We start from the raw sequence: 20,008 nt of genomic DNA, 5'->3' as shown, positions 1-20,008 counted from the left end.
TTGGCGGAGGCTCATTTTACATCTCGAAAACGTTCTAGCCTCCAGCCAGCTTCAGCCCTCTTCAAACACAGTTCAAACATCATCTAACTAACTCCGGGTTGGCAAAAATCAATTGAGGAAATCACTGAAAACCATCGCGTGCTTTGTGAGTTCATGCATCGGCCATCGCAAATAGAGACGCCTGGAATGGCTCAGGCTGATACAGGCTGATACTAGACTTGGGAACCGACGCCTCCTTACCAAAAGAAGATGCGAAAACTTGCTTGGACATCGTGGGAATCCTCATGCGTTTACTCAATTGATTCACATTGTCATTAGTATTACTATATGTTTAGAGATTGGCTGATTGGGAACCAAACAATTCGTTTAAGAAAGCCTTGCTGTTTGGCTCTCTTCCCAAAAAGTCCTGCAAAACCATGATATATCAGAAAACGATTCATTAGTCGCGGATAGTGTCACCTTTAAGGAGTCCAATTCCTCGCGACTTCCACCAGGTACAAGAATCTTTTCACGGTAACGCTTTCCTCGAGCAGGATCCAGAGGATCAGCCTTGAATATGGTGGCTGTAATGCCAGTTAAGGTAGTCTGCCGATTCATGCATCAACAACGTGCTCACCATACATATCCGCCGCGAATACTAAGGAATAGGTGTAGCTGGAAAAATTGTATATTGGTTTAGCGGGTGCCCACATTTCGCTACAAGTTTCTTACCCGTAGTAACCAGCGTCATATCCACCGGTAATGTGACCGAATGTACCTGGACAAGATACCATGAGCTGTGAGATGAATTTTCTTTTCAAGATCGACTCACCTTGCCCAGGTGTGAGCTTGCCAGATTTGACCAGCGAGATGGATTCCCGAAGTGAGTTCCAAAGTGCAGTATAGTCCTGGTCCTCTAAACTTTACTTGAATAATTGCAACCACTGACACCTTATGCGTCTACCTACCAGAAGAAGTATGCACTTTGATATCAAATTTGGCGAAGAAAACTTGGCGCAGGTAGAACAAGCCAACATTGACATAGCGACTGTTGCGAGTTATTCAAAGTGATTGTAAGCAGTCAACTATAAATGTGTATCATGCCAATCAACGAACCTCTTGACAAGCTTTGTGATCAATTCAGGAGAAAGAGGCTTCTTCGTCTCAAAATGACTGGACATTTTTTCCAAAACCTGAGGTTCCCAGCACCTTGAAAGCATCTGAATCAAGGCCAGGTCCTATTACAGGTTCTGGCGTGACTTACCAATTCTCCAGCATTTGGGAAGGCGCCTCCACAAAGTCGCGCGCAACACTGGTAACTTATTGTCAATGCTTAAAGGTCAAAGCAGATTGATAATATCGCACCTGGTGCCATGGAATCGAGAAAATTTGGTGTGGCTCAGCAGACCATGGAAGACGTGACCCATCTCATGGAAAAATGTCACAACGTCGTCGTGCCTCATCAATGCCGGTTTATCGGGGGTGGGTTTTGCAAGGTTAGCTACCATAGCTGCTATTGGGTAGCTACGTTTTCCATCTGAATTGTCATGACCCGGAAGAAGAGGCCACACAGCAGCATGCGAATATTTTCCAGCTAAATCATGCGAAGGAGTCGGACATCGTCAAAAGAACGGAGGGTGGGACATATGAACTTACAACGAGGATACAGGTCGAGATAACAATATCCAATAAAACCGGACTCGTCTTTGCTGTCCTTTTCCCAGACAGAGAACTGTTGAACCTCTGGCAAAAGTTTAAGAAACGTGAACGTTCCCAATTCAAAGAAGGCACAAACCAGGATGCCAGGTAGTCCCATTGATTTCCTCGAATCTAACGCCAAGCAAGTTTTGATAGATATCCAGAATGGTTGGTACGACAACTGTGACCGGGAAATACTCTTTGACGAGCATGTCATCAAGATCCAAACTACTTTCGATGAATTTCCGGTCATAGTATCGATAGTCCCAGATATAGAATTCGCCGTCGAATGGCAAGCCAAGCTCTTCGTGTTCCTTCTTTTTCAATGCGAGAAGGGTTTCTCTATCCTTTAAACCAACCGGGCGAAGTTTTTCTTCGAGATCGTCTAGGAACTAGGACAGATAGATGAAAAATTGCATTAAATTTCGAATGACTGGATTGTACATCAATGACGCCTTTGCCGTTCTTGATCATTTTGACTTCAGTTACATAGTCGGCCCTAAGGTGTAGGTTGAACGAGTGAAAAACAATGGAAGAATCATCAAAGAAGACACCAACCAGGTTTTGTAGCCAAGTATACTGGCAAGTTGCCGGCGGATGTTAAGAGCCTTGCTCAACAAGGGAACATTAATTTCCAAACGAGATTCGTATCCTTCGAACGCCTTGCGACGGGTTTCAGGATTCTTTGCAAATTTGAACTGGGGTAATAGTCAGTTTTTGAATAAGGTCATGAACCACGATTGACCGTACAATCGGGAAAATATCAGGCGTTTTGTAGGTCGCATCGTAGACTTCTTCTGATCCTTCAGTGCGTTTCGTGTAACCCGAGATAACATCTTTAGGCACGCCGTCAAGTTGTTTTGCGGTGAAAGTAATCCTTTGCTGTAGAAGATAAGCCATTGCACAAGAAAGATGGGAAGAAACACACATCTTCTTCGTTGAAATTTTTCTAAACATCTATCAAGCATTACATCGATCAACCAACAGCATCGAGCTCACACTGAATTCCAAACAGAGTTGAGATAACTCCTTCTTTAGTGTTGTCAGTTGATTTCGCTGCTCTTCCGGAAGAGCCAATCCAGCACGAGTACCGTCCAGAATCTGTTCGATTGAAAGTTCAGGGAGGATCTGGAGGTAAAGATACGATTTACGCACCATTCTCTCAACTAAGCGCTTCTCTTCTGCACTAAGTTTCTCCCATTGTCCTGATTCCTTGAGATTCTTTTCCGCCGCAACTTTGGCTCGGTAGACATCAATCCGCATCGAGGATTCCACACCGTAGTCACGAACTAAAACTTCAGCTTCGTTAGATGCATCGCGTAAAGCCTTGTCTGCAGAGACATTCTTGATTCAACAAACGATTAGACCAGACCCGTGGCTGCAGCGACGGTGGATCGCACCTGATAGAACGAGAGAGGTTCTGCGACGGCATCAAAGTCAGTTTCCGCCACAGAGAGAGCCAGCTAGGCAAGACGATGAGATCGTGATAGGAAGAAAGAGTCATGCCCTACGAAAACCTATCAAATTATTAGTCTCAGCACATAGAAACACAGTCATGATAATAGTGGACATACTGATTGAAAGTTACATTCCCCTGCGGGAAGAGCAGCAATCTTGTCCTAAGAATCCAATTTTTGTGAGAAACCTTTTCTCAGAGTGTGTCCAGAATCGAGCCAGTTACCATAAGTAATCTATCCTTGGCAATAAGGTCTTTGATGAGGGTGCCTATCTCTTCGGGACGATGGTCCCAAGTTGGAGCGGGCTGAGGAGGCTTAATAGACATCGATGGCACGGTGGTAGAAGGGAATAATAACGAGGTAACAGTAGCTAGACTTCGAGTTTGAGTGTGAAAGAAAGGCGTGACAGCACGGAATTCTCCATGTCCTACTGATCTGAGGCTGACAGCTAGAAGGCCTGCAGCAATAGAGCCTCCCAGCGTCTTTCTGTGTCGAAGTATAAGCTGCCCAAGGCCCGGGGGAGTAATCCTTCCGCGAACCAACATGTACCGTCCAAAGCTCAAAAATTCGAAAACACGTCACAGAATCATTATCTTATCTTATCTGCCAAGCATAGATATTTACTGATGTTTTGAGTCGTCGTTGAGATTGAACATTAACATGAACCCCTAGCATAAACAGTCGACTCTTGCTCAAATTTTCAGTTTGATCTAATTTGTATAGGTACATCATGATGTAGGGCGAAATCCTGATCTTCATCATCTGGCCGTTGTCTGTTGCCCACTGGCTTTATCCTGAAGCCGGTCAAACAGAGGAGCATCTGCAGCATTTGCTGCGGGAATATCCATCTGAGGGTTCTTATCCTTCTTAAGCTCCCTTATATCCCCCTTGAATCCAATGTAATAAATCCTGGAAACATCCCCTCCCACAGATTCGCTCTGACAACAGAGTGTTAGTTTAGTAACGGACCAAGGTAAATGTAGCAGACGCACAAAGAACAACGACACAGAATTGATACTAGCAAAGGCAGCAACACGAAGCGGGTATTCGACGACGCCGGGTTCTCCCTGCAAAAGGCTTATATCTAATTGTGCCTTGGTAGTTTCAGCCTCCGAAAAATCCACAATGTTTGGGTGATTCGCATAGATCCTCAGATGGACTGGAGCAACCTCGCCTCTACCTTCCGTACAGCAATTGGAACCAAAGGAATGAGCATCCGAGAGGGTAACGCACCGAGCTTCAGCAAAACGGAGCGTAGTCGAACATTCTGGGAGAAAGGAACATGGATGATAACCTAAACACACATCTTAATTGGAATTCGGATTGATCAAGGTTGTGGCTTGCCTGATCATCTACATTAGATTCCGCAAACTTTTCAGTGTTCTCTCTTTGGTCCCAAGGTTTGATGGTCTCTTTGGCATCATCCGGGTCAGCCAGATTCAGGCCATGAACGCTTAGCTCAACCAAAATTCAATCGCTACAGAAAATCGGTATTTTAGCTGCTCGTACTTGTCTCGATCTATACAACGCCAGAGATTTGAATTGTCTCCTCCAAGTATGTTAGCTGGATCTGAACTTGAGGAGGACATGAATTCAGATGGTGGATTTGGCACAGAACAAGTAGCTGAGGTACAGAAAGTTACGGAGTAAGAGCCAATGGGCGCTTATGGATAACTGACACGTGCTCTAGGTGGCACGCGTAGAGTATCCGATGTTTCTCCGGAGGTAATAAGCTTTGGAAACCTCCCGAAGTTGACCATAACTTCATTACCACCCATATCGCAAAGGGGGCAATGGAACTGGATATTCTCTCTAGCCCCAATGGTATGAATGCATCAGTACAAAGTCTTTCTCGTTTGAACCGTGTCTACAACCAAAATGATTCGAATCATGGTGGGATCACTCAGATACCTGACCTTCAAAAGGCTCCACAAAATGCGGTCGAATCTACATTGGAGTACGACTTAGGGAACGGAGACAAGGCAATATCTCAATACAAAGGAAGGGAGTATATACAACTAGCTGCATTATATTGGTGTATGTTTCTCGCCGGCTGGAACGATGGATCTACGGGTCCCCTCCTTCCAAGGATACAAGAAGTGTATAATGCGCGTAGACAACTAGATGTCTTTGGAATCATTATCTGACATGTTTATAGGTTGGTTATATCATTGTCTCCCTCATTTTCGTATTTGCTTGTGTGGTATGGCCAATATATACCAGAATATTAATGGTACCAACTTCCTGATGATCACCGTGTAGGGCTTCATATCTGGTGCTTGTTTGAATGTTCCGTTTTCTGAAAAACTTGGATTCGGAAAGGTTTCGTTGTTCTGTATCATTCGAAGGAAAGCTCGCTGATACATGCTTTACAACAGACGATAGTTTTAGGTGAATAGATATGGCACCAGTGTGATTAAAATGAATCGAGGCGAACTCATTTCTACAGGTTCTTTTCTACAGCAGACGGCCTATGCGCTACAGGCTCCTCAACTTCCATTCCCAGTTTTTGTTATGTCCTTCACAATTAATGGCATCGGTCTAGCTCTACAAGTGGGGTACTGTTCAAAAGCTGTTTGTGTTTCTGACCTTTTACTTGCATTTAGGATGCTCAATCCAATGGCTTTGTTGCATCTCTCAAAGATCATGCCGAGACCAAAATGGGTCTGCTTCATGCTAGTTATGGTGCGCCGACTCTCCGATGCTCAATGCTGGGTACTCAATGCTGGGTACTGACTACTTCTAGGTGCTGGCGCGCTCTGTGCGCCTCTTGTTGCGACACAGTTTGCTCAAATGGACCACTGGTCGTTCTACTATCTGGTTTCTCTTTCCGTCGCAACCATCAATACCATAGTTCAAATTGCTGTATTCCGATTCAAGACCCAAGATGGTTTGTATCCAGTCCGTCAATCTGTTTAATCAATACGCTCAGCCTATTATTCTCAGACTGTCTCGTTGAAATCGGACAAGAACCAGGTGAGAAGGGAACCAGCGAGCACAGTCATTTCCGACAAATCATGTCTCTGAAGAGTGTACATCTTCTCGCTGTGTTCATCCTCGTATATGTTGGAGTTGAGGTCACCGTAGGCGGTTGGATAGTCACATTCATTCAGACAGTACGAGGTGATATCTATATTCTTAAAAGGAGTCAGAACGTTTCACTGACTTTCCTGCTCGATTCCCGAAGGTGGAGGTTCCAAAAGTGGCTACATCTCTGCTGGTTTCTTTGGAGGTATACTCTATCTCTAAATTCAATTTCTCGATCGACTCTGAACTGAAATCCACAGGGCTCATGATAGGGCGTATCGTTCTTCTTTGGGTAAACCAAAAAATAGGCGAACGTCGCGTACTCTATCTTTATTCGGCACTTGCTATTGGGTGTGCATATCCCTTCCATTTGCTAGTCATCTATTCTTATCTCTCCTAGACTGGAGATTGTTGTCTGGCTTGTCCCTTCGCTCATAGGGGATGGGGTAGCAATAGCCATCGTCGGCATGCTTCTTGGCCCAATGTATCCCATCACGATGAACCACACAGGTCGTATTCTCCCTCGCTGGTTATTGACCGGTTCCATTGGATGGATTGCTGGTTTTGGTCAGGCAGGCAGCGCAGTGTTCCCATTCATGACAGGAGCTCTGGCCTCTAAATTTGGTATCAAAAGTCTTCAGCCTTTGTACGTCTTCCGATTCGTAGTGATGTCGAGTTAATCAATGACTTGTTAATGCAGACTCGTGTCAATGATGGCTTTTATGACTATACTGTGGGCCTTCGTCCCAGGAGCCCCTCGTAAAACAGACTAATGCAAACAACAAGGAAAAAAAAGACATCTTATGCTGGATATGCGTGCTAAATACAAAATGTATTTTTCTTAGCTAGACTATCATCAATCTCAGACTTTACATTCTCTTGAGGTAAGGCGGAGGATTTCAGGATTCAGTGACCTATGCATGATTATCGAATTTTGTAAACGGATGAATTTAGAAAATGACGGTCACGGCAAGAAAGACTCAGGAAATTGTGGACGACATTCATACCAGAGAATTATAGCGCTACGCCAGCCGACATTAGGCGGACATTTCACGGCCTTACAATATAATATTAGAAATTGTTGGAAAGTCCTTTTGCGTTCATTGTTGCAAAGAAGCCGTGCCCGCGACTTTGACCCCAGCCGCTTCATCGTCTACTTCCTCGTCGCCCTCATCGCCATCCTCATCTATCCGTTCTTCCCGAGCCTCTCTTTCCAGCGCTGCTTCCGCGCCAGGATCTTTATGCACAGTTCCACTTCTCTGAGCATCATCTCTTTGAATCTGGTCTCGCATTTGTTTGACGTCTTCGTCTACCTTTGCAGCCACACGATCAATACCAGCATCAGCAAGGGATACATGTACTCGGTGTGTAGCCAGATGTGCAGATTTACGTGGAGGACGTTTCAGTCTGCGACGTGCAACCATGACCGGGACAGAACACTTTTGAATGAGATAATGTGAAGTTGACCCGAGAAGTATTCTGCATTAAAAATTAGCGAATGGCTCAAAGAAGCAGAACGGCTACTTGACGGACCCTTTAAGCTGTCCTAGACCTCTTGACCCGACGATTAACATGGTTGGTTCCATATGATCAACGATATCTTACGCGTTAAATCAACACGTATGAAGAGTAACCGGGATCCGTTGCATCGCTCACCTAGTAACATATGCCGCGCATTCTTTGCATGCCACGCCTGACAGGCTATGGTCACGTTCAGCTTTGTTCGCTGTAATAAGCTAGTTGCTTGCCGAATGAGGATGTACGCAAGTCCTTGTCGCTCCTGCTGGCTTCGTAATTTATTGGCGCGATCTGCAGTATTGGGTATGGGAGGGTCGACTACATGCGAAGTAAAACCAGTTTGACAAAGATAAAAGCAAACTGAAGATGAAATTTACCTCTGTTTTCGTTCTCCACTATAGTCACGACGAGCATTTCATCTCCGTCCCTAAGAACGGTCCCTATTCCCCACTCTACAGCATAACGGCTCTCTTCACTCAGATCGCTAGCAACAATGTACTTCTTCTTCTTCCTGTCAGTGGTAGCGGCTTTACCCTCTGGATCACCTTGAATCATTGTGATAGTACAGCGATCTCGCTGAAATAATGGCCTCGAAGTGTTCAATGGCAAAGGTTCATGATGCTTTGTGCTTTTTCGACGTCGGGCATTGCGTTTTGTTCCTGAGGGAGTGCGAGAGGGTAGGCTATGGATTGTGGACGGGAAATAAGGCTCCGGTGGAACGACGACATTGACTCCTTCACCGAGTGGATCGGGGTCGATATCGGCATCAGCGTCATACAGCCCAAGAGCGCCTGCGGCGGGAAGCTCAACGACAGCATTCCTTTCAGTGTTGCGCTCGGTCACATCGTCGAATATATCAATTTCGTCGCCACTATCTTCATCTTCGGTGTACTCTCCATCAGTTTCACCATTAACTGTTTCCGTCTCATCCCCGGAGCCGTAGTCTAACACATCAGCGTCATCAGTGAAGGCTGTACGAGGCCGAATGTTCGGCGAGGGATTGGTGTCAGGGACCAAGCTAACCTCAGAAGAAGTTGAGCTGAGGGGCAATGGAGGAACAGGCGACGAGTCACGTTGCGAGCGAAATCTTCGGAATGAGAAAGGGGACTGCGATCGTGCACGCGAGTGACTTTTGGACGTAGTTTCTGTGGTTGATGGGACATGGGAAGAAGACCTGTAGTGCTTGTTTTTCGACATTGAACGACCACGAGCATCTTCGTTGTTCGTGACGCTATCTTTGGTACTTGTGCGAGACAAGGTCAGGTTCGATAGCCCAGGAATACCGCCCATCATTGAGCTCAGCGACTTGCCAAAGGAACCAGTTCTTGAGCCCTCCTTTGTGATAGAAGGCTGCGTAGAACTGATGCGTTCAAGGGCATGGTCAGAAGGACCATCTATGGAGTTAAGGGGCAAATTCTTGGAAAAATTGGGAGTCAGCGACCATCGTCGTTTGTGCGAAGAAGTGATAGAAGGAGATGTCGAGATATCAGCATCGTGCTGACCATCTGACTCCTGGCATTCAGTTCCAGTAGAGGAAGAGATACTAAGCCTCCAGCTTCTACGTTTCTCATTTGCCATGAAAGTATAGCACAGGCTCAGGTTTAAGGAAGGATCTTTGTATGTACTCACAAGTTTACCGATCTATTCAAGACAAAAGTCAAGATCAATTCTGGGCGTACTTGGCACGGATATAATTGCTGATCACGTACATTCATTACACCTGTTGAGGATTTGTTCAGCGAAAGGATGGAGTGAAGGAGCAACCAAGAGCTCAATTACGCTGCGCTGTGGTGAGCAGCAACACGAAAAAGACTCAGAACACAATCTGAAGGTACAATGGTTATGGAAGTGGCTGTGTCCTGATCTGGATCAGTGCGGCCCGGGGCTTTCCGTCGAACTCTCCAGTAAGTTTTCATTCTATTCCTCAGAAAGAACTCCCTGTAACTCCTCTCTTTCTTTGACAATGGATGGAATCGACCAACTTCCGTGTTTAACTACCCTTGCAACCCTCATTCAGGAATGGGACGGACCTGCGGCTCACGCTCGTTCAGCAGCAATCCCACTCACTCACCCTCCGGAAATATTGAGCAAAGTTTCTTTATAGCCAACTACATGCCGTGGCATGGGTCCGATCTCAGTCGTGGTTCCGACACTTAGCATTCTTCCTACCGACCGAGCTGGATTACAGAAAGTCTATCGATATTTTGACTGTATCATGAGGATATCGAGGGTAGATACTCAACAGCGTTTCAATTTCCCACTTCTTCAAGTCTTCTTGATCACAATGCACACAATCATCGCAATGGTAGGCCTTGACCAACCTGGCCAATTAAACAAGATCACGCAAAATTGTCTTTCACCATCTAAGTTGATGAACACACCTCAAGAATTATGGTTCGTTCCTCCAACAAAAACTCTCAAGCTGACATGCTAGTGGCAGTTTGGGAGATCTTACGGTTAGTGAAGGAACGTCTCCAATGCAAAGACCATCGTTGCGCATTCAATTTACATTGTCTACGATAATAAACAGACTACTATCACTACAAAAGTTCAATCTAACATGATGTTAAACAAGGAATAACACAGCAAATTGGTTGTGGCAAGGTTGTACACGAAATGTGCATACAACGAACTTACGTTCAATACAGGCAGCGGACAAGTAGAATAAAGAGAGTACAGTCACAATTGACGGTACACTGGCATGGCAGATATACAACCGAGGTAACAGAACGATGAGAACGATGAGTGGACGTCGTTCTACATAAAAGCCGAGGGTATATGCTGATAAATAGTGATCAACGGGCATCTTATGCTCGTGAAGTTTGAGAAGCACATACCTCATTCTTATGTGCTGCTACGAAAGCCGTTGATTCTTCATCCACATCCATCAAGATACCGGTACCATCCATGTTCGACATTCCATTCATTTGGAACGAACCCAATACCGAAGGTGACATCGGTTCATGTCCACCCGGAAGAATCTCAGGCTCCGTAGTGGTGGTTGGAAATGCAGCAATCTGCTTGACTAGTGCGGCCATGTGATTCAGGTCTACACCCGAATTACGCACTTGCTCGTATGTTTTACGAATGTCTTGCGCATGCTCTCCAGCCTCTTCGTAAGAGTGACTATACTGTTTGAGACCGTCGATACACGTAGCGACTTCCGGTCTACCGAAGCGCGCCAGTAAATGACCTGCTGCTATGATGTGGAATTCGACAACGGCGGGGTCGAGTTTCTAAAAAAGATATAATATTTAGTAGACGCCCGTTGATTTTTCATAGTGTCATTACCAGATATTCATTGGCCGATAGAACTGAGGTCTGAAATGGTATTGAGTTGGCAGTGACAGGTTGGAGTATAACTACACACCAAAGCTGCGATACGGAGAGCACCGTTTAGTGCCTCTTCTCCGACTCTTCGCATAGCATCTTCAATGTACCCCCGATTTTGGACATTCTCAGGAGGCGAGCCGCTTCTGTCATTTTCGTTCAGCTCTTTTACACCAAATTCATCCAGTGCGTTGAAAAGCACAATCCACATGACATGATATTGAGCGTCACTGGCAAAGCATGACACGGTCTAATCGTACCAATCGGTATTAATTTAAGGCTTAGTTACTTTCCCTTCGGAAATGAAGAGTAGAGACACACCGTGACAAAATCCCATCCCGCATTGTAGTTTTTGGGCACTCCTACACGAGCAAGATACTTCTCTCGCCAGATACGAAGTGCCGACGCGAAAGTCCGTAGTGTTTCAAAAGATATGCCATCGGCGTCAGTGATTGGTCGCCACAACTGTCTGGACATCTGTCTTGCAGTCCTCGCCAATGAGTGAGCTGCTCGGTAATAGCCCTGTATTTACGTTTCTTATCAACATCCACGGAGCAGGAATTATGTAAACCTCATACGTACGAGAAACTTTGAGGTGTACAAGGCACATTCGAATGAGGGATGATCAAGTGAGGTAGTGATGTTTGTGGATATGCGGGGGTAGCGAACAAGGCATGCAAAATTTGGTGAGGGCCCATTTGCCTTTGAGCAATAATTTAAGACGCACCTCTAACTGCTCACGGGGGGAAGGGGCTGTCCCATCCGAGCTTAACTGAGGGTCCGCAGTGTAAAAATCGATATCGTAGTCGTCGTCGTCTAGAACAGGCTTGTGTCGATAGTAAAGTGAGCTGTAAGCGTCACAAATACATGCCATCCACCAAGCGAAAATCAAGGTTCCCCGGGCCTCGGTGTCGGGAATCTGAGCAGCAACAGATTTGTGGTTAATCTGGATGATTCCAAAATGCATGTGTGAGATATTGTCAAAAAACTGTTATCAAAACCACTCACCTGCAAGTCCAATAAATGACGAGTCGCCGCGGTGAGCCAAAAGCCATGGAATGCTGACAAAATCACCGTAAATCACTACCTTATGCAACTGTAACACGGCGTACCACTTGGATCATCAGGGTTCTCTATCGAGAGGACTGGATGAGTGGCCTGGGGCAAAGAGATTTAGGCTCCGGACTCACGGCTTTGAAGCGTTTCAACAAGTAATCCAATCACGACGTGATCTTGATTTGGGATACGATGAACTTTGAGCGCCTCTGCAAGGTCTCTGGTCCGATTGATCATAGCCTTCGAAATCAAACTCTGCCCATTGTGACACTGGCGATCTGCGATGAGTAGCGGATGTTCGGAAAACTTTGTACCCCAGGCAAGGACTGTCGCCACTAGAGCAGGATGAAGAGGCTTTTCCGTGCCCGGATTTGAGGACAACGATGTTCGTAGTCGATTACGGAACTGCGTGGGATTGAGAAGGGGAAGCCGGGAATGGACAATTTGGAAATAGATCTCCATCAAATCGAAAGCAAGTCTATAAAACAGAAAAAAATGGTAAGCTCAACGGGAAATGAAGGTGAGATGCTATATGACAGCGTAGTAAGTTGTGATTGTTCTATCAGATATGCCAGAAGAACCAACCAATTTTGCTAGCAGTTTCACATGGAGAATAGAGCGGTAGACATACTCGGATTTGAAGACATCGTCTTCAAGCTTCACAGCTTGATCACCCCATGCGGCATAAGGGGATTTCGATCGGCCCGGATTAAAGAGATTTGGATCACTGATTATTGTACGTTCCGGTTCAGTCGCAGAAAGTAGGGGGGAAAACGGTCAAACCTTGATGCATCTTCCGGAGGTGCAAAGAGATATGAAAGAACATCGCGTGTGGGGGTGTCAAGCGTGATGGGCGGGTAGAATCCATACTTGACAACAAGAGGAAGCGTGGGTCCAGAAGGCATGATATATGGTGAAGTATTCTGAATACTATTATCCGTGATAGGTGAGCTAACCATTGATATGTTAGAGCGAAATCGAAATTAAAGAGCTAGGACATACAGGATTGATGAGCCAACGGAAGATGCAGGGCTAAGAGGGCTAACAATACGTGTTAGAATAGGAATTGTGTAATGAAATCAGGCAAAGCACATGGGTACGGAGGAAGGATTCCTGGACCTCCTGGCAGTTGTGGAGTTACGCTTTCTTTCGCTTGTGGCTTGTTGTACAAAATGACTAATTAGGGGGTGGTCGATTCAAAGACGATTAGGTGTAGAGAGCGACACGAACGTGCAGGAATAGTTCTTGGATAAACAATGCTAGATTGAAGGGTTCAGTACAACAGAAGACCGATATGAAGGCAAACTTTACCTGGCACTATTGGAGAGATGATGGATGTGAATCATTGCGGGGCCACCACAACAGGGTTTTATCATCACTAACTTTCTCTTGTCCTGGAATCCGATGACATTTTACTTTTCTTGAACGGCAATTGTCACAGCTAGAGTGTCCACGTCGGAACGGGAGGAAACACGAATGTGATCTTGTTACGCACGCTGTATTTTGTCGCTAGTCGACATATCACAGGGTGTCAAACAGAGTGGACGATGTGTCGAGAACCGTTAGAAATTGTCGAAAAATCGACAGAGGGATAACAGGGGATGACGGAGGGAGGATAATATTTTAGAAACCAATGAAGATCTTTTCATATACGACATATTCACCCTTCAGTTCCGTGGCGCGCAAGATGGAGATAATATTGTGAAGTGTTGGTACGGTCAAGGAGCAAGGCAATAATCTTTGAGAAACCGATGAAAGTTCATTAAGATAAGGCATAATCACCTCGGTGGCGGCAGTGTCTTTGCCAATTCATGGATCTGGCTTTGCATCGATGGCGTAGGAAGGACAAGACCTAGTGAAATGGAAAGAGGAACGTCATACGACAGTGAGAACAGAAAGCATCAAGTCGGATTAGGTTTGAAAAACCTGGTTGAGCCATTGTATCAAGTAGCGAGCGACTTGTGAGCAACAAAGGAAGAAAAGTAGGTCAAAGGCAAGCAAAGAAGAAGGGAACCTGACAGTAACAGCCGTTATAAGTGAATCTGGAATCTTATTCAGTGAAGGATTGAATTTCTCTTCCCACGCTCCGGCTCCGAGAAACAAAGCATTTTTACGCTGTTGATTTTGTTCACGAAGTTCCCATTACTGACATCTGTTCATCATGGTCAAAGTCGAAATTGTTGACGAAAAAGAGTCAAATTCTCCCTATGCCTCTGGCTCCTCCGCTGCCAGCTCCTCCTCAGAATCTCTTTCTTCTGTAGATTCTGAACTTGCCAGCAACGAGACCGTGTTCGACCGCTTAGCTGCTTTGGTCGACATTGTACCGCCTACCACACGTCACAAAATCTCCTCACGTATTGCTTCAACGGGGAGCTTTCTAAAAACTACAGGAAAAGTTGTTGGAAACATTGTCTGGATTGTGACAACCTCTGCACTGCTTGTCGGGTTGCCATTAGCAGTCAGTTTGGAGGATGAAGCAAAAGTCGTAGCCCAGGAGAAGGAGGCCCAGGAGCAGCAAGCTGGTCAACAGGTTTGCTCTCTATGCTCCTCGTCTCTTGCACGTACTCAAAATTTTCTGTTTTTCAGATGTTGTCTTCTGGCTTGTACCCGACGCCGACGTCATCCTCACCCAAGCCTCTCGTACCCCCGGGTTTCTGATTTTTTGCAGTTATTCGTCGTGGAAGAAGGATTTACCTATTCCGTCTTCCGTCCCATTAAAAGTTTCGTTACGCCCACACATGCATTTTCTCTACTTGTCATAGAAATGACGATACGATACTCCAATCACCACTCTGTCGTATGTAAAAGATCATCATAATCCTCGGACCTCGTGTCGAGGTTAAAGCATCGGGACCGGTTATTACAACTATAAAGCAACTCCGGCAGACTTTTATTCGAATTGGCATCTTTTCGCTAATAATCAATATTCTACCAAATTGAATACTCAGAACCCTAAACCAACTTCTTCCTCGACGAGCTAGCAAGTAAGAATTCAGCTATGTGTCGAAGCAGAGTAAACGTGACTTACAACTGGTCGTGGAGGGAAAACATTTGGCCTGGAGAAGTTTTCTGCGGAACGATAACGCCTGACGTATTGAATAGCATGTTGCTCAATTTCTGAAGGAGTCACGCCAACCGAGTCCCAATCCCCGGGAGTATCGGCATCGTCAATGTACCTTCTGACAACTTCGTCCGGGCTGAGAAGGGGCCACCACACGGCCTGAGCAGCTTTTGCTACAGCTAGTGCCACTGACTTGGGTACAACAGGGGCACGAGAGGGAGGTTGAAAAGTTAAGGAAGACACGAGGTCGAGGAGATATTCGTATGTGAGAGTAGATGGCCCGGGAAGGGCAATCGTTCGACCTTGCTGCGCGTTATGCACAAGATTAGCTAGTACCTGTGCCACATCCATGACCTGCGATTTGTAACGTGTAAGTGTAGGCCCCGAGAGCATATGAAACAGAGCGAACATACATGGACAGGGCGTGTCCTGGTCTTGGCGTCGTTCAGTTTCCACCAAATAGGCCAGACTAGAGATATCCCGGTTCAAACGGCTAAGATAAGATTGGGCACTTCATACGCACTGGCTAGATTATTCAGCAGCTTATCTTCATAGCCGTAAAGAGGACCGGGTCTAATGATAGTGGCTCCTTTGAATGCGGTATTCACACGTTCTTCTCCTTCTGCCTTGGTCTGGTAAAGTTTAGACGGAGATGTCGCAGAGGCATTGAGATGTGACACATGAACAAAACGCGGGACTCCAGACTGCGCAGCAATCTTGGCTATTCTTTCAGCACCGTCAACTTGCACAGAAGCGAAATCGAATGACCTAAACCACAAGCATAAGGAATGAGAAATATTTCAGGAAGCACATGTCACGGTTGAAAGGCGCACTTTGTCGCATAATCACGACCTACGAGATTGAAGACGATGTCGGAATGTCTAACGCATTCTGCAATCTGGTTCTCATTTCGGATATCCCACTCCTACGGATACGAGGGTTTACGTGAATATCTCAAGACTGGAGTTTCATGCCGCGCACCATTGGGACAATTTGACCCAAGTCACCCATGGGCTTCAAATGCCTCTTCTCGTCCTCGTCACGGTATGGTACGATTACTTGAGTACCCTGTCGAGCTACAGAACCAGCGGGTTAGTTTGGAAGAATTCCGGCTTGCGTTCGAGCGCACCGAGCTTGGACACAAGGTATCTTCCAAGGAATCCAGTACATCCAAAGACAGTCACCACATGTCCGGTGACAGCACTGTACCCAGGAGGTCCTTGGGAAATAATAGGTTTCTTCGAAGGGAGTGTTATAAGATCATGGTAGGCCCGCTAAAATGAACAATGAGCAAAACATTAAGTAGAGACATGGCCAATCTTGACTTTGCTCTGACGATTGATAGCATGGTGTATGCGCAAAAGGTTGGATGAGGCAGTCATTACGCTGCTCATCCAAAGAAGATGGTAGGAGTGGTCGGTCAAGGTAGTCACGCACCGGACGTGACTGTGACTGCGCTTGTCTTTATCGACCGCCATGGCCCAAGGCAAAACTAAAGGGCTCCAGGTCAAGGCACCGTCTCAAAGACATGCACAAAAGGCTGCTTCATCGACGAAGAAAGGAAAGCGTCATATCCCTCCCAAAAAAACTGCACTGGTCAAGCAGGCGACGATGCACAAAGTTCGAACCGAGTTTCATTCAACCAGAGTGTTAATTAACGTCTATTCAGAACCTCACTGCCAAAATTAATAAATCGATAGAGCAGCAGATGGTGGCTGCGGCTTCTGCAGGAAAATTGACTATCATGAAGAATAGTATCCCCGAAACGTAAGCCTTGTCATTTTATCGGTGTGCAAAATCCGAAACTTGCTTTAGCACTGCAAGCTCTTCAAAGGCCGGGAAGAAATAGTCAGAGCAACGGTGCATAGCGCATTCCTCTATAGCAGCTAGTTTTACTAGGACAAATTCAAGACATCGATGTGGATGTGGTGTGGACTGGTGTGGATTGATTGGATGTGGGGGGATTCTACTTAGATCTGTGTCGGCCGTCCCAGACTATCAAGTAGGCATCTTCGACAACCTGCCCAACTACTGCTGCTGTTTCTGGCTGACCTTAGGAATCATAGCCTGTGGTACAGTGTGTAATGTGACTGTTCGTAAGTTCGTGTAATTTGTACGCATGGTCCATAGCATGTAGAGGCAACGAGAGCCTGTTTACCGCGATATGATTGACCCTGTTGTAAAATTGAAAGATCAAACTATAGACTTTTCGATTCGATTCGACCGACAAATTGGGAAACCGACTTGCCAAACTGGGAAAACTTTTTCTTCCCGACTAACTCTCATCTGAAATGCCTCGCAGACCATCTAAAAAGTCAAAATCTGCTGGCAAACCGCGTAACACTAAACGTCCGGATGCTAAAATTAACAAATGGAATGATAGGTCGGACATACCCATGGATGAAGAAGACCAGTGTAAATTCACTACTTTATCGCACAGCTCCCCAACTAATTCACTCCAGTCCATGCATCTAGGGACCAAATTCTGCTCAATAATGATGAGGAAGAGGATGATGGTGACATAGATGACGATGAAGTGTTTGCGCTACAAATGGAGGATGAAGAAGATGAAGAGAGTGAAGTTATGGAGGAAAATGAGAATCAGTCAAGTCGGGCATCTCCTAAAGCGGCCAAGTCGAAACAGAAAGCTACTGCGAAAGGGAAGGGAAAAGGAAAAGAAAGCCAGCTAGAGTCATCAGACGACGACGACGAAGAGGAGGAAGAAACTTGGGGATCAGGGAAAGCCGCCTACTACTCGTCGAATGCCGCGCAAATAGAATCAGACGATGAAGAGGCCCTCCAGCTCGAAGAACAAGAAGCGAAACGACTTCAAGCAAAGGCAAGAGACGATATGAACGACGAAGACTTTGGGTTGGAAGATTCTATAGAGGCCAACGTAACTGGTGGATCTGAGTATGTATGTTCCTTGTGAATGGGTCATCCGTCTAATACTTCCTTCAGTCATTTGGACGAAGAATTTGTTCCAGTTCAACCTGTTCTCCAGGACAAACCTTCGATCCTCCGCCACCTTCAGAAGACGGATCCAGAATGTTTGGCTCTAGCTGGAGACTGGACAGACTCGGCGACCACCCTCATGAAAACTAAACAGAAGCTAGAAAAGTAAGTGGGAGACTTTTTGTTCTCTTATTAGACCAAACAATTTGAATTCTCAGATTAGAAGCTGAAGGAGGATCCAAGAATCCTATTTCTTTAGGAATGATGCATCTACACTATCGTGCGTTTTCGCTATTATTTTACCCAATATATCGCCGCTCATACTCATACAACTTGCAGAGACTCTTTTAACATATACCACGACTCTTGCATTCTACTTGTACCTTCGAGCATCACAAAAGTATGCTCAGAAGCCAGAATTACTAAGGTCTCATCCTGTAATGCAGCGACTGCTGAAATTAAAACAATCCCTCATCACTCTCGAGGATTTGAACTTTGCAGTTTCTGATGATGATGACTCAGGAGACGAGGAGGAAGAGGAGGAAAATGAAGAAGACGATATTATGCAGGACGCGAGGCAACTCTGGGAAAGAGAGCATAGTAATGAGGATGAGGATGAGGACGTCGATTCGGATGAGCTAGACCAACTCCTTGCTGATGCTCGTTCAATTACTAATTCCAATTCGAATCGGGTCATCATCCAACCCAAGGCGCCAGCACTTACACATCCTCCAAAAAAGAAACGCAAAACCGATTCGGAATCTGAAAAGTCTTCTCTATCTATGTTCGACCTCGTCGAACCAGAATTCGTATCGTCCAAAACCACATCTTCCACCTCCCCCTATGCAGCCGCGGATGCATTCGGAGAAGCAACTTCCCTTCAACACGCTGATGCCGCAGACAAAAGTGCACGTCGAAAGACCCTTCGATTCCATACATCTCGTATCGAGAGCGCTAATGCGAGACGCAGTAATGCACGATCCAACGCCCTCGGAGGGGATGATGACATACCTTACCGCGAGCGTAAAAAGGATAGGGAGGACAGGCTTGCACGAGAGGCGGCGGCTCGTGTGCGTACGCAGGGTGGTGCGGATCTGGATGATACCGAACCGGAACCGAGGAGACCAGATGACAACGATGGCGACGGTGATGAAGAGATGGAGGGTGCGAATGGTTATTATGATTTGGTCAAGAAACAAGTTAAGGAGAAGAAGGAGCGAAAGAAAGCGGAGTATGAAGCCTCAAGGGCTGATCGGTACGTGGTCTTTCTTCTACTATCAACGCGGGCTAATTACTCGTCGAGTAGCTTTGTGGAAGAAGCAAGCAATGGACCCCGGTCATTGACGCGCGCGATCCTGGCGAACAAGGGTCTCACACCTCATAGACCGAAGAGTGTACGCAATCCTCGTGTCAAAAAGAAAATCAATTTCGCCAAAGCTCAGAGGAAGGTTGCTTCACAGAAGGCAGTGTATAAGGGAGGGGTCAACGCTACTGGCGGTCGTTACGAGGGTGAGAAATCTGGTATATCGAAGGTTGTTAAGAGTGTTCGTTTGGGTTAAAAACTTCAGTACATATCACGATATCAGGAAAGATTTCAATGTCATATCATTGCGGAGATGCACCACCGTGCTATCTATTCCATTATCTCTATTCCATTATCGTCCCGTTGTAACTGCGCGTGCTGTACGGCGGCTTCTGAAGCCCGTTGATTGTCATAGTGGGCATGTTAGCCTGAGAACGCAAGTAACCCTTCCCTTGCTTCCAATGTTCAAAATTCTGTGTACCATGCAGCCGTCAATTCATGAGTAAGCTCGCTCAAGTTTCTAGGCATCTATTCACTCATCTGCTGTCTCAACGTTAGTTCGGTTTGGTTTGTTGGAGGAATTACGGGAGCAGTATCAGCAGTATCTTTGATTTTGCGTTCTAT

At 45.9% G+C, this 20,008-nt stretch overlaps 9 protein-coding genes across 9 annotated transcripts; 4 read left to right on the top strand and 5 right to left on the bottom strand.

Annotated features, from left to right (window-relative positions):
* Nucleotides 1-331: 331 nt before the first annotated feature.
* On the bottom strand, nucleotides 332-3,460 carry C8R40DRAFT_1050358 (uncharacterized protein; the record flags this gene model as incomplete). The annotated part of the gene is made up of 20 exons (XM_046224620.1): nucleotides 332-406; nucleotides 460-563; nucleotides 617-654; nucleotides 712-757; nucleotides 812-900; nucleotides 944-1,027; nucleotides 1,096-1,188; nucleotides 1,244-1,291; nucleotides 1,345-1,573; nucleotides 1,636-1,722; nucleotides 1,775-2,069; nucleotides 2,122-2,176; nucleotides 2,230-2,375; nucleotides 2,428-2,559; nucleotides 2,606-2,626; nucleotides 2,677-2,778; nucleotides 2,833-3,021; nucleotides 3,078-3,140; nucleotides 3,252-3,296; nucleotides 3,359-3,460. The coding sequence occupies 20 exons, from the start codon at nucleotides 3,458-3,460 to the stop codon at nucleotides 332-334; spliced, it is 2,043 nt and encodes a 680-aa protein (XP_046084306.1).
* A 328-nt stretch (nucleotides 3,461-3,788) lies between these two features.
* C8R40DRAFT_1114375 (galactose-binding domain-like protein) lies at nucleotides 3,789-4,807 on the bottom strand. Its single transcript, XM_046228514.1, has 5 exons — nucleotides 4,644-4,807; nucleotides 4,479-4,587; nucleotides 4,368-4,428; nucleotides 4,127-4,314; nucleotides 3,789-4,072 (listed from the first exon to the last, which is right to left on the bottom strand). Exons 1-5 carry the CDS (start codon nucleotides 4,721-4,723, stop codon nucleotides 3,893-3,895), a joined length of 618 nt encoding a protein of 205 aa, XP_046084305.1. The 5' UTR covers nucleotides 4,724-4,807; the 3' UTR covers nucleotides 3,789-3,892.
* Nucleotide 4,808: 1 nt separating this feature from the next.
* C8R40DRAFT_1114374 (major facilitator superfamily domain-containing protein) lies at nucleotides 4,809-7,038 on the top strand. Its single transcript, XM_046228513.1, has 12 exons — nucleotides 4,809-5,242; nucleotides 5,293-5,337; nucleotides 5,397-5,456; nucleotides 5,513-5,525; nucleotides 5,584-5,687; nucleotides 5,741-5,819; nucleotides 5,881-6,024; nucleotides 6,081-6,257; nucleotides 6,322-6,366; nucleotides 6,422-6,512; nucleotides 6,562-6,807; nucleotides 6,862-7,038. Exons 1-12 carry the CDS (start codon nucleotides 4,928-4,930, stop codon nucleotides 6,932-6,934), a joined length of 1,392 nt encoding a protein of 463 aa, XP_046084304.1. The 5' UTR covers nucleotides 4,809-4,927; the 3' UTR covers nucleotides 6,935-7,038.
* On the bottom strand, nucleotides 7,039-9,581 carry C8R40DRAFT_1114370 (uncharacterized protein). The gene is made up of 6 exons (XM_046228512.1): nucleotides 9,389-9,581; nucleotides 9,309-9,320; nucleotides 8,057-9,095; nucleotides 7,818-7,997; nucleotides 7,695-7,761; nucleotides 7,039-7,640 (listed from the first exon to the last, which is right to left on the bottom strand). Exons 1-6 carry the CDS (start codon nucleotides 9,392-9,394, stop codon nucleotides 7,262-7,264), a joined length of 1,683 nt encoding a protein of 560 aa, XP_046084303.1. The 5' UTR covers nucleotides 9,395-9,581; the 3' UTR covers nucleotides 7,039-7,261.
* A 582-nt stretch (nucleotides 9,582-10,163) lies between these two features.
* Nucleotides 10,164-14,141, bottom strand: C8R40DRAFT_1114366 (uncharacterized protein). The gene is made up of 19 exons (XM_046228511.1): nucleotides 13,992-14,141; nucleotides 13,848-13,917; nucleotides 13,561-13,575; nucleotides 13,449-13,506; nucleotides 13,377-13,382; nucleotides 13,296-13,324; nucleotides 13,158-13,241; nucleotides 13,068-13,106; nucleotides 12,849-13,016; nucleotides 12,697-12,792; nucleotides 12,200-12,543; nucleotides 12,122-12,142; nucleotides 12,018-12,070; nucleotides 11,737-11,955; nucleotides 11,592-11,597; nucleotides 11,331-11,531; nucleotides 11,050-11,259; nucleotides 10,971-11,000; nucleotides 10,164-10,915 (listed from the first exon to the last, which is right to left on the bottom strand). Exons 1-19 carry the CDS (start codon nucleotides 14,002-14,004, stop codon nucleotides 10,487-10,489), a joined length of 2,091 nt encoding a protein of 696 aa, XP_046084302.1. The 5' UTR covers nucleotides 14,005-14,141; the 3' UTR covers nucleotides 10,164-10,486.
* Nucleotides 14,142-14,226: 85 nt separating this feature from the next.
* On the top strand, nucleotides 14,227-14,723 carry C8R40DRAFT_1050545 (mitochondrial outer membrane translocase complex, subunit Tom22; the record flags this gene model as incomplete). Its single annotated transcript, XM_046224638.1, has 2 exons — nucleotides 14,227-14,595; nucleotides 14,652-14,723. The coding sequence occupies 2 exons, from the start codon at nucleotides 14,227-14,229 to the stop codon at nucleotides 14,721-14,723; spliced, it is 441 nt and encodes a 146-aa protein (XP_046084301.1).
* A 286-nt stretch (nucleotides 14,724-15,009) lies between these two features.
* C8R40DRAFT_1161791 (39kDa subunit of Ndufa9, NADH ubiquinone oxidoreductase) lies at nucleotides 15,010-16,508 on the bottom strand (the record flags this gene model as incomplete). The annotated part of the gene is made up of 8 exons (XM_046230169.1): nucleotides 15,010-15,042; nucleotides 15,094-15,480; nucleotides 15,540-15,595; nucleotides 15,650-15,894; nucleotides 15,960-16,051; nucleotides 16,108-16,202; nucleotides 16,256-16,400; nucleotides 16,452-16,508. The coding sequence occupies 8 exons, from the start codon at nucleotides 16,506-16,508 to the stop codon at nucleotides 15,010-15,012; spliced, it is 1,110 nt and encodes a 369-aa protein (XP_046084300.1).
* Nucleotides 16,509-16,567: 59 nt separating this feature from the next.
* Nucleotides 16,568-17,398, top strand: C8R40DRAFT_1114345 (uncharacterized protein). Its single transcript, XM_046228510.1, has 4 exons — nucleotides 16,568-16,746; nucleotides 16,796-16,893; nucleotides 16,942-17,128; nucleotides 17,193-17,398. Exons 1-3 carry the CDS (start codon nucleotides 16,603-16,605, stop codon nucleotides 16,973-16,975), a joined length of 276 nt encoding a protein of 91 aa, XP_046084299.1. The 5' UTR covers nucleotides 16,568-16,602; the 3' UTR covers nucleotides 16,976-17,128; nucleotides 17,193-17,398.
* Nucleotides 17,387-19,803, top strand: C8R40DRAFT_1114344 (Sas10 C-terminal domain-containing protein). Its single transcript, XM_046228509.1, has 6 exons — nucleotides 17,387-17,541; nucleotides 17,589-18,039; nucleotides 18,088-18,246; nucleotides 18,300-18,361; nucleotides 18,421-19,336; nucleotides 19,388-19,803. The coding sequence occupies exons 1-6, from the start codon at nucleotides 17,418-17,420 to the stop codon at nucleotides 19,638-19,640; spliced, it is 1,965 nt and encodes a 654-aa protein (XP_046084298.1). The 5' UTR covers nucleotides 17,387-17,417; the 3' UTR covers nucleotides 19,641-19,803.
* Nucleotides 19,804-20,008: the final 205 nt, after the last annotated feature.

This window comes from Lentinula edodes (assembly GCF_021015755.1).
Source record: "Lentinula edodes strain Le(Bin) 0899 ss11 chromosome Unknown C8R40scaffold_27, whole genome shotgun sequence".
NCBI lineage: Eukaryota > Fungi > Basidiomycota > Agaricomycetes > Agaricales > Omphalotaceae > Lentinula > Lentinula edodes.
This window is presented reverse-complemented; position numbering and strand designations above follow the sequence as displayed.

Coding starts and splice junctions, on each gene's coding strand:
- C8R40DRAFT_1114375 (XM_046228514.1), bottom strand. CDS start 4,723: ATGTCCTCCTCAAGTTCAGATCCAGCTAACATACTTGGAGGAGACAAT. Junction 4,315..4,367: donor CTCCGTTTTGCTGAAGCTCG/GTGCGTTACCCT, acceptor GCTGTACGGAAG/GTAGAGGCGAGGTTGCTCCA. Junction 4,073..4,126: donor ATTCTGTGTCGTTGTTCTTT/GTGCGTCTGCTA, acceptor CTCTGTTGTCAG/AGCGAATCTGTGGGAGGGGA.
- C8R40DRAFT_1114374 (XM_046228513.1), top strand. CDS start 4,928: ATGGAACTGGATATTCTCTCTAGCCCCAATGGTATGAATGCATCAGTA. Junction 5,338..5,396: donor TTTTCGTATTTGCTTGTGTG/GTATGGCCAATA, acceptor ATCACCGTGTAG/GGCTTCATATCTGGTGCTTG. Junction 6,808..6,861: donor ATCAAAAGTCTTCAGCCTTT/GTACGTCTTCCG, acceptor TTGTTAATGCAG/ACTCGTGTCAATGATGGCTT.
- C8R40DRAFT_1114370 (XM_046228512.1), bottom strand. Junction 7,998..8,056: donor AGTGGAGAACGAAAACAGAG/GTAAATTTCATC, acceptor CTTCGCATGTAG/TCGACCCTCCCATACCCAAT. Junction 7,641..7,694: donor GGTCTAGGACAGCTTAAAGG/GTCCGTCAAGTA, acceptor TTTTTAATGCAG/AATACTTCTCGGGTCAACTT.
- C8R40DRAFT_1114366 (XM_046228511.1), bottom strand. Junction 13,107..13,157: donor AATCCTTCCTCCGTACCCAT/GTGCTTTGCCTG, acceptor ACGTATTGTTAG/CCCTCTTAGCCCTGCATCTT. Junction 12,071..12,121: donor GAACCCTGATGATCCAAGTG/GTACGCCGTGTT, acceptor TGATTTTGTCAG/CATTCCATGGCTTTTGGCTC.
- C8R40DRAFT_1114345 (XM_046228510.1), top strand. CDS start 16,603: ATGGCCCAAGGCAAAACTAAAGGGCTCCAGGTCAAGGCACCGTCTCAA. Junction 16,747..16,795: donor AGCAGGCGACGATGCACAAA/GTTCGAACCGAG, acceptor ACGTCTATTCAG/AACCTCACTGCCAAAATTAA. Junction 16,894..16,941: donor AAGAATAGTATCCCCGAAAC/GTAAGCCTTGTC, acceptor AACTTGCTTTAG/CACTGCAAGCTCTTCAAAGG.
- C8R40DRAFT_1114344 (XM_046228509.1), top strand. CDS start 17,418: ATGCCTCGCAGACCATCTAAAAAGTCAAAATCTGCTGGCAAACCGCGT. Junction 17,542..17,588: donor CATGGATGAAGAAGACCAGT/GTAAATTCACTA, acceptor AATTCACTCCAG/TCCATGCATCTAGGGACCAA. Junction 18,362..18,420: donor AATGATGCATCTACACTATC/GTGCGTTTTCGC, acceptor TACAACTTGCAG/AGACTCTTTTAACATATACC.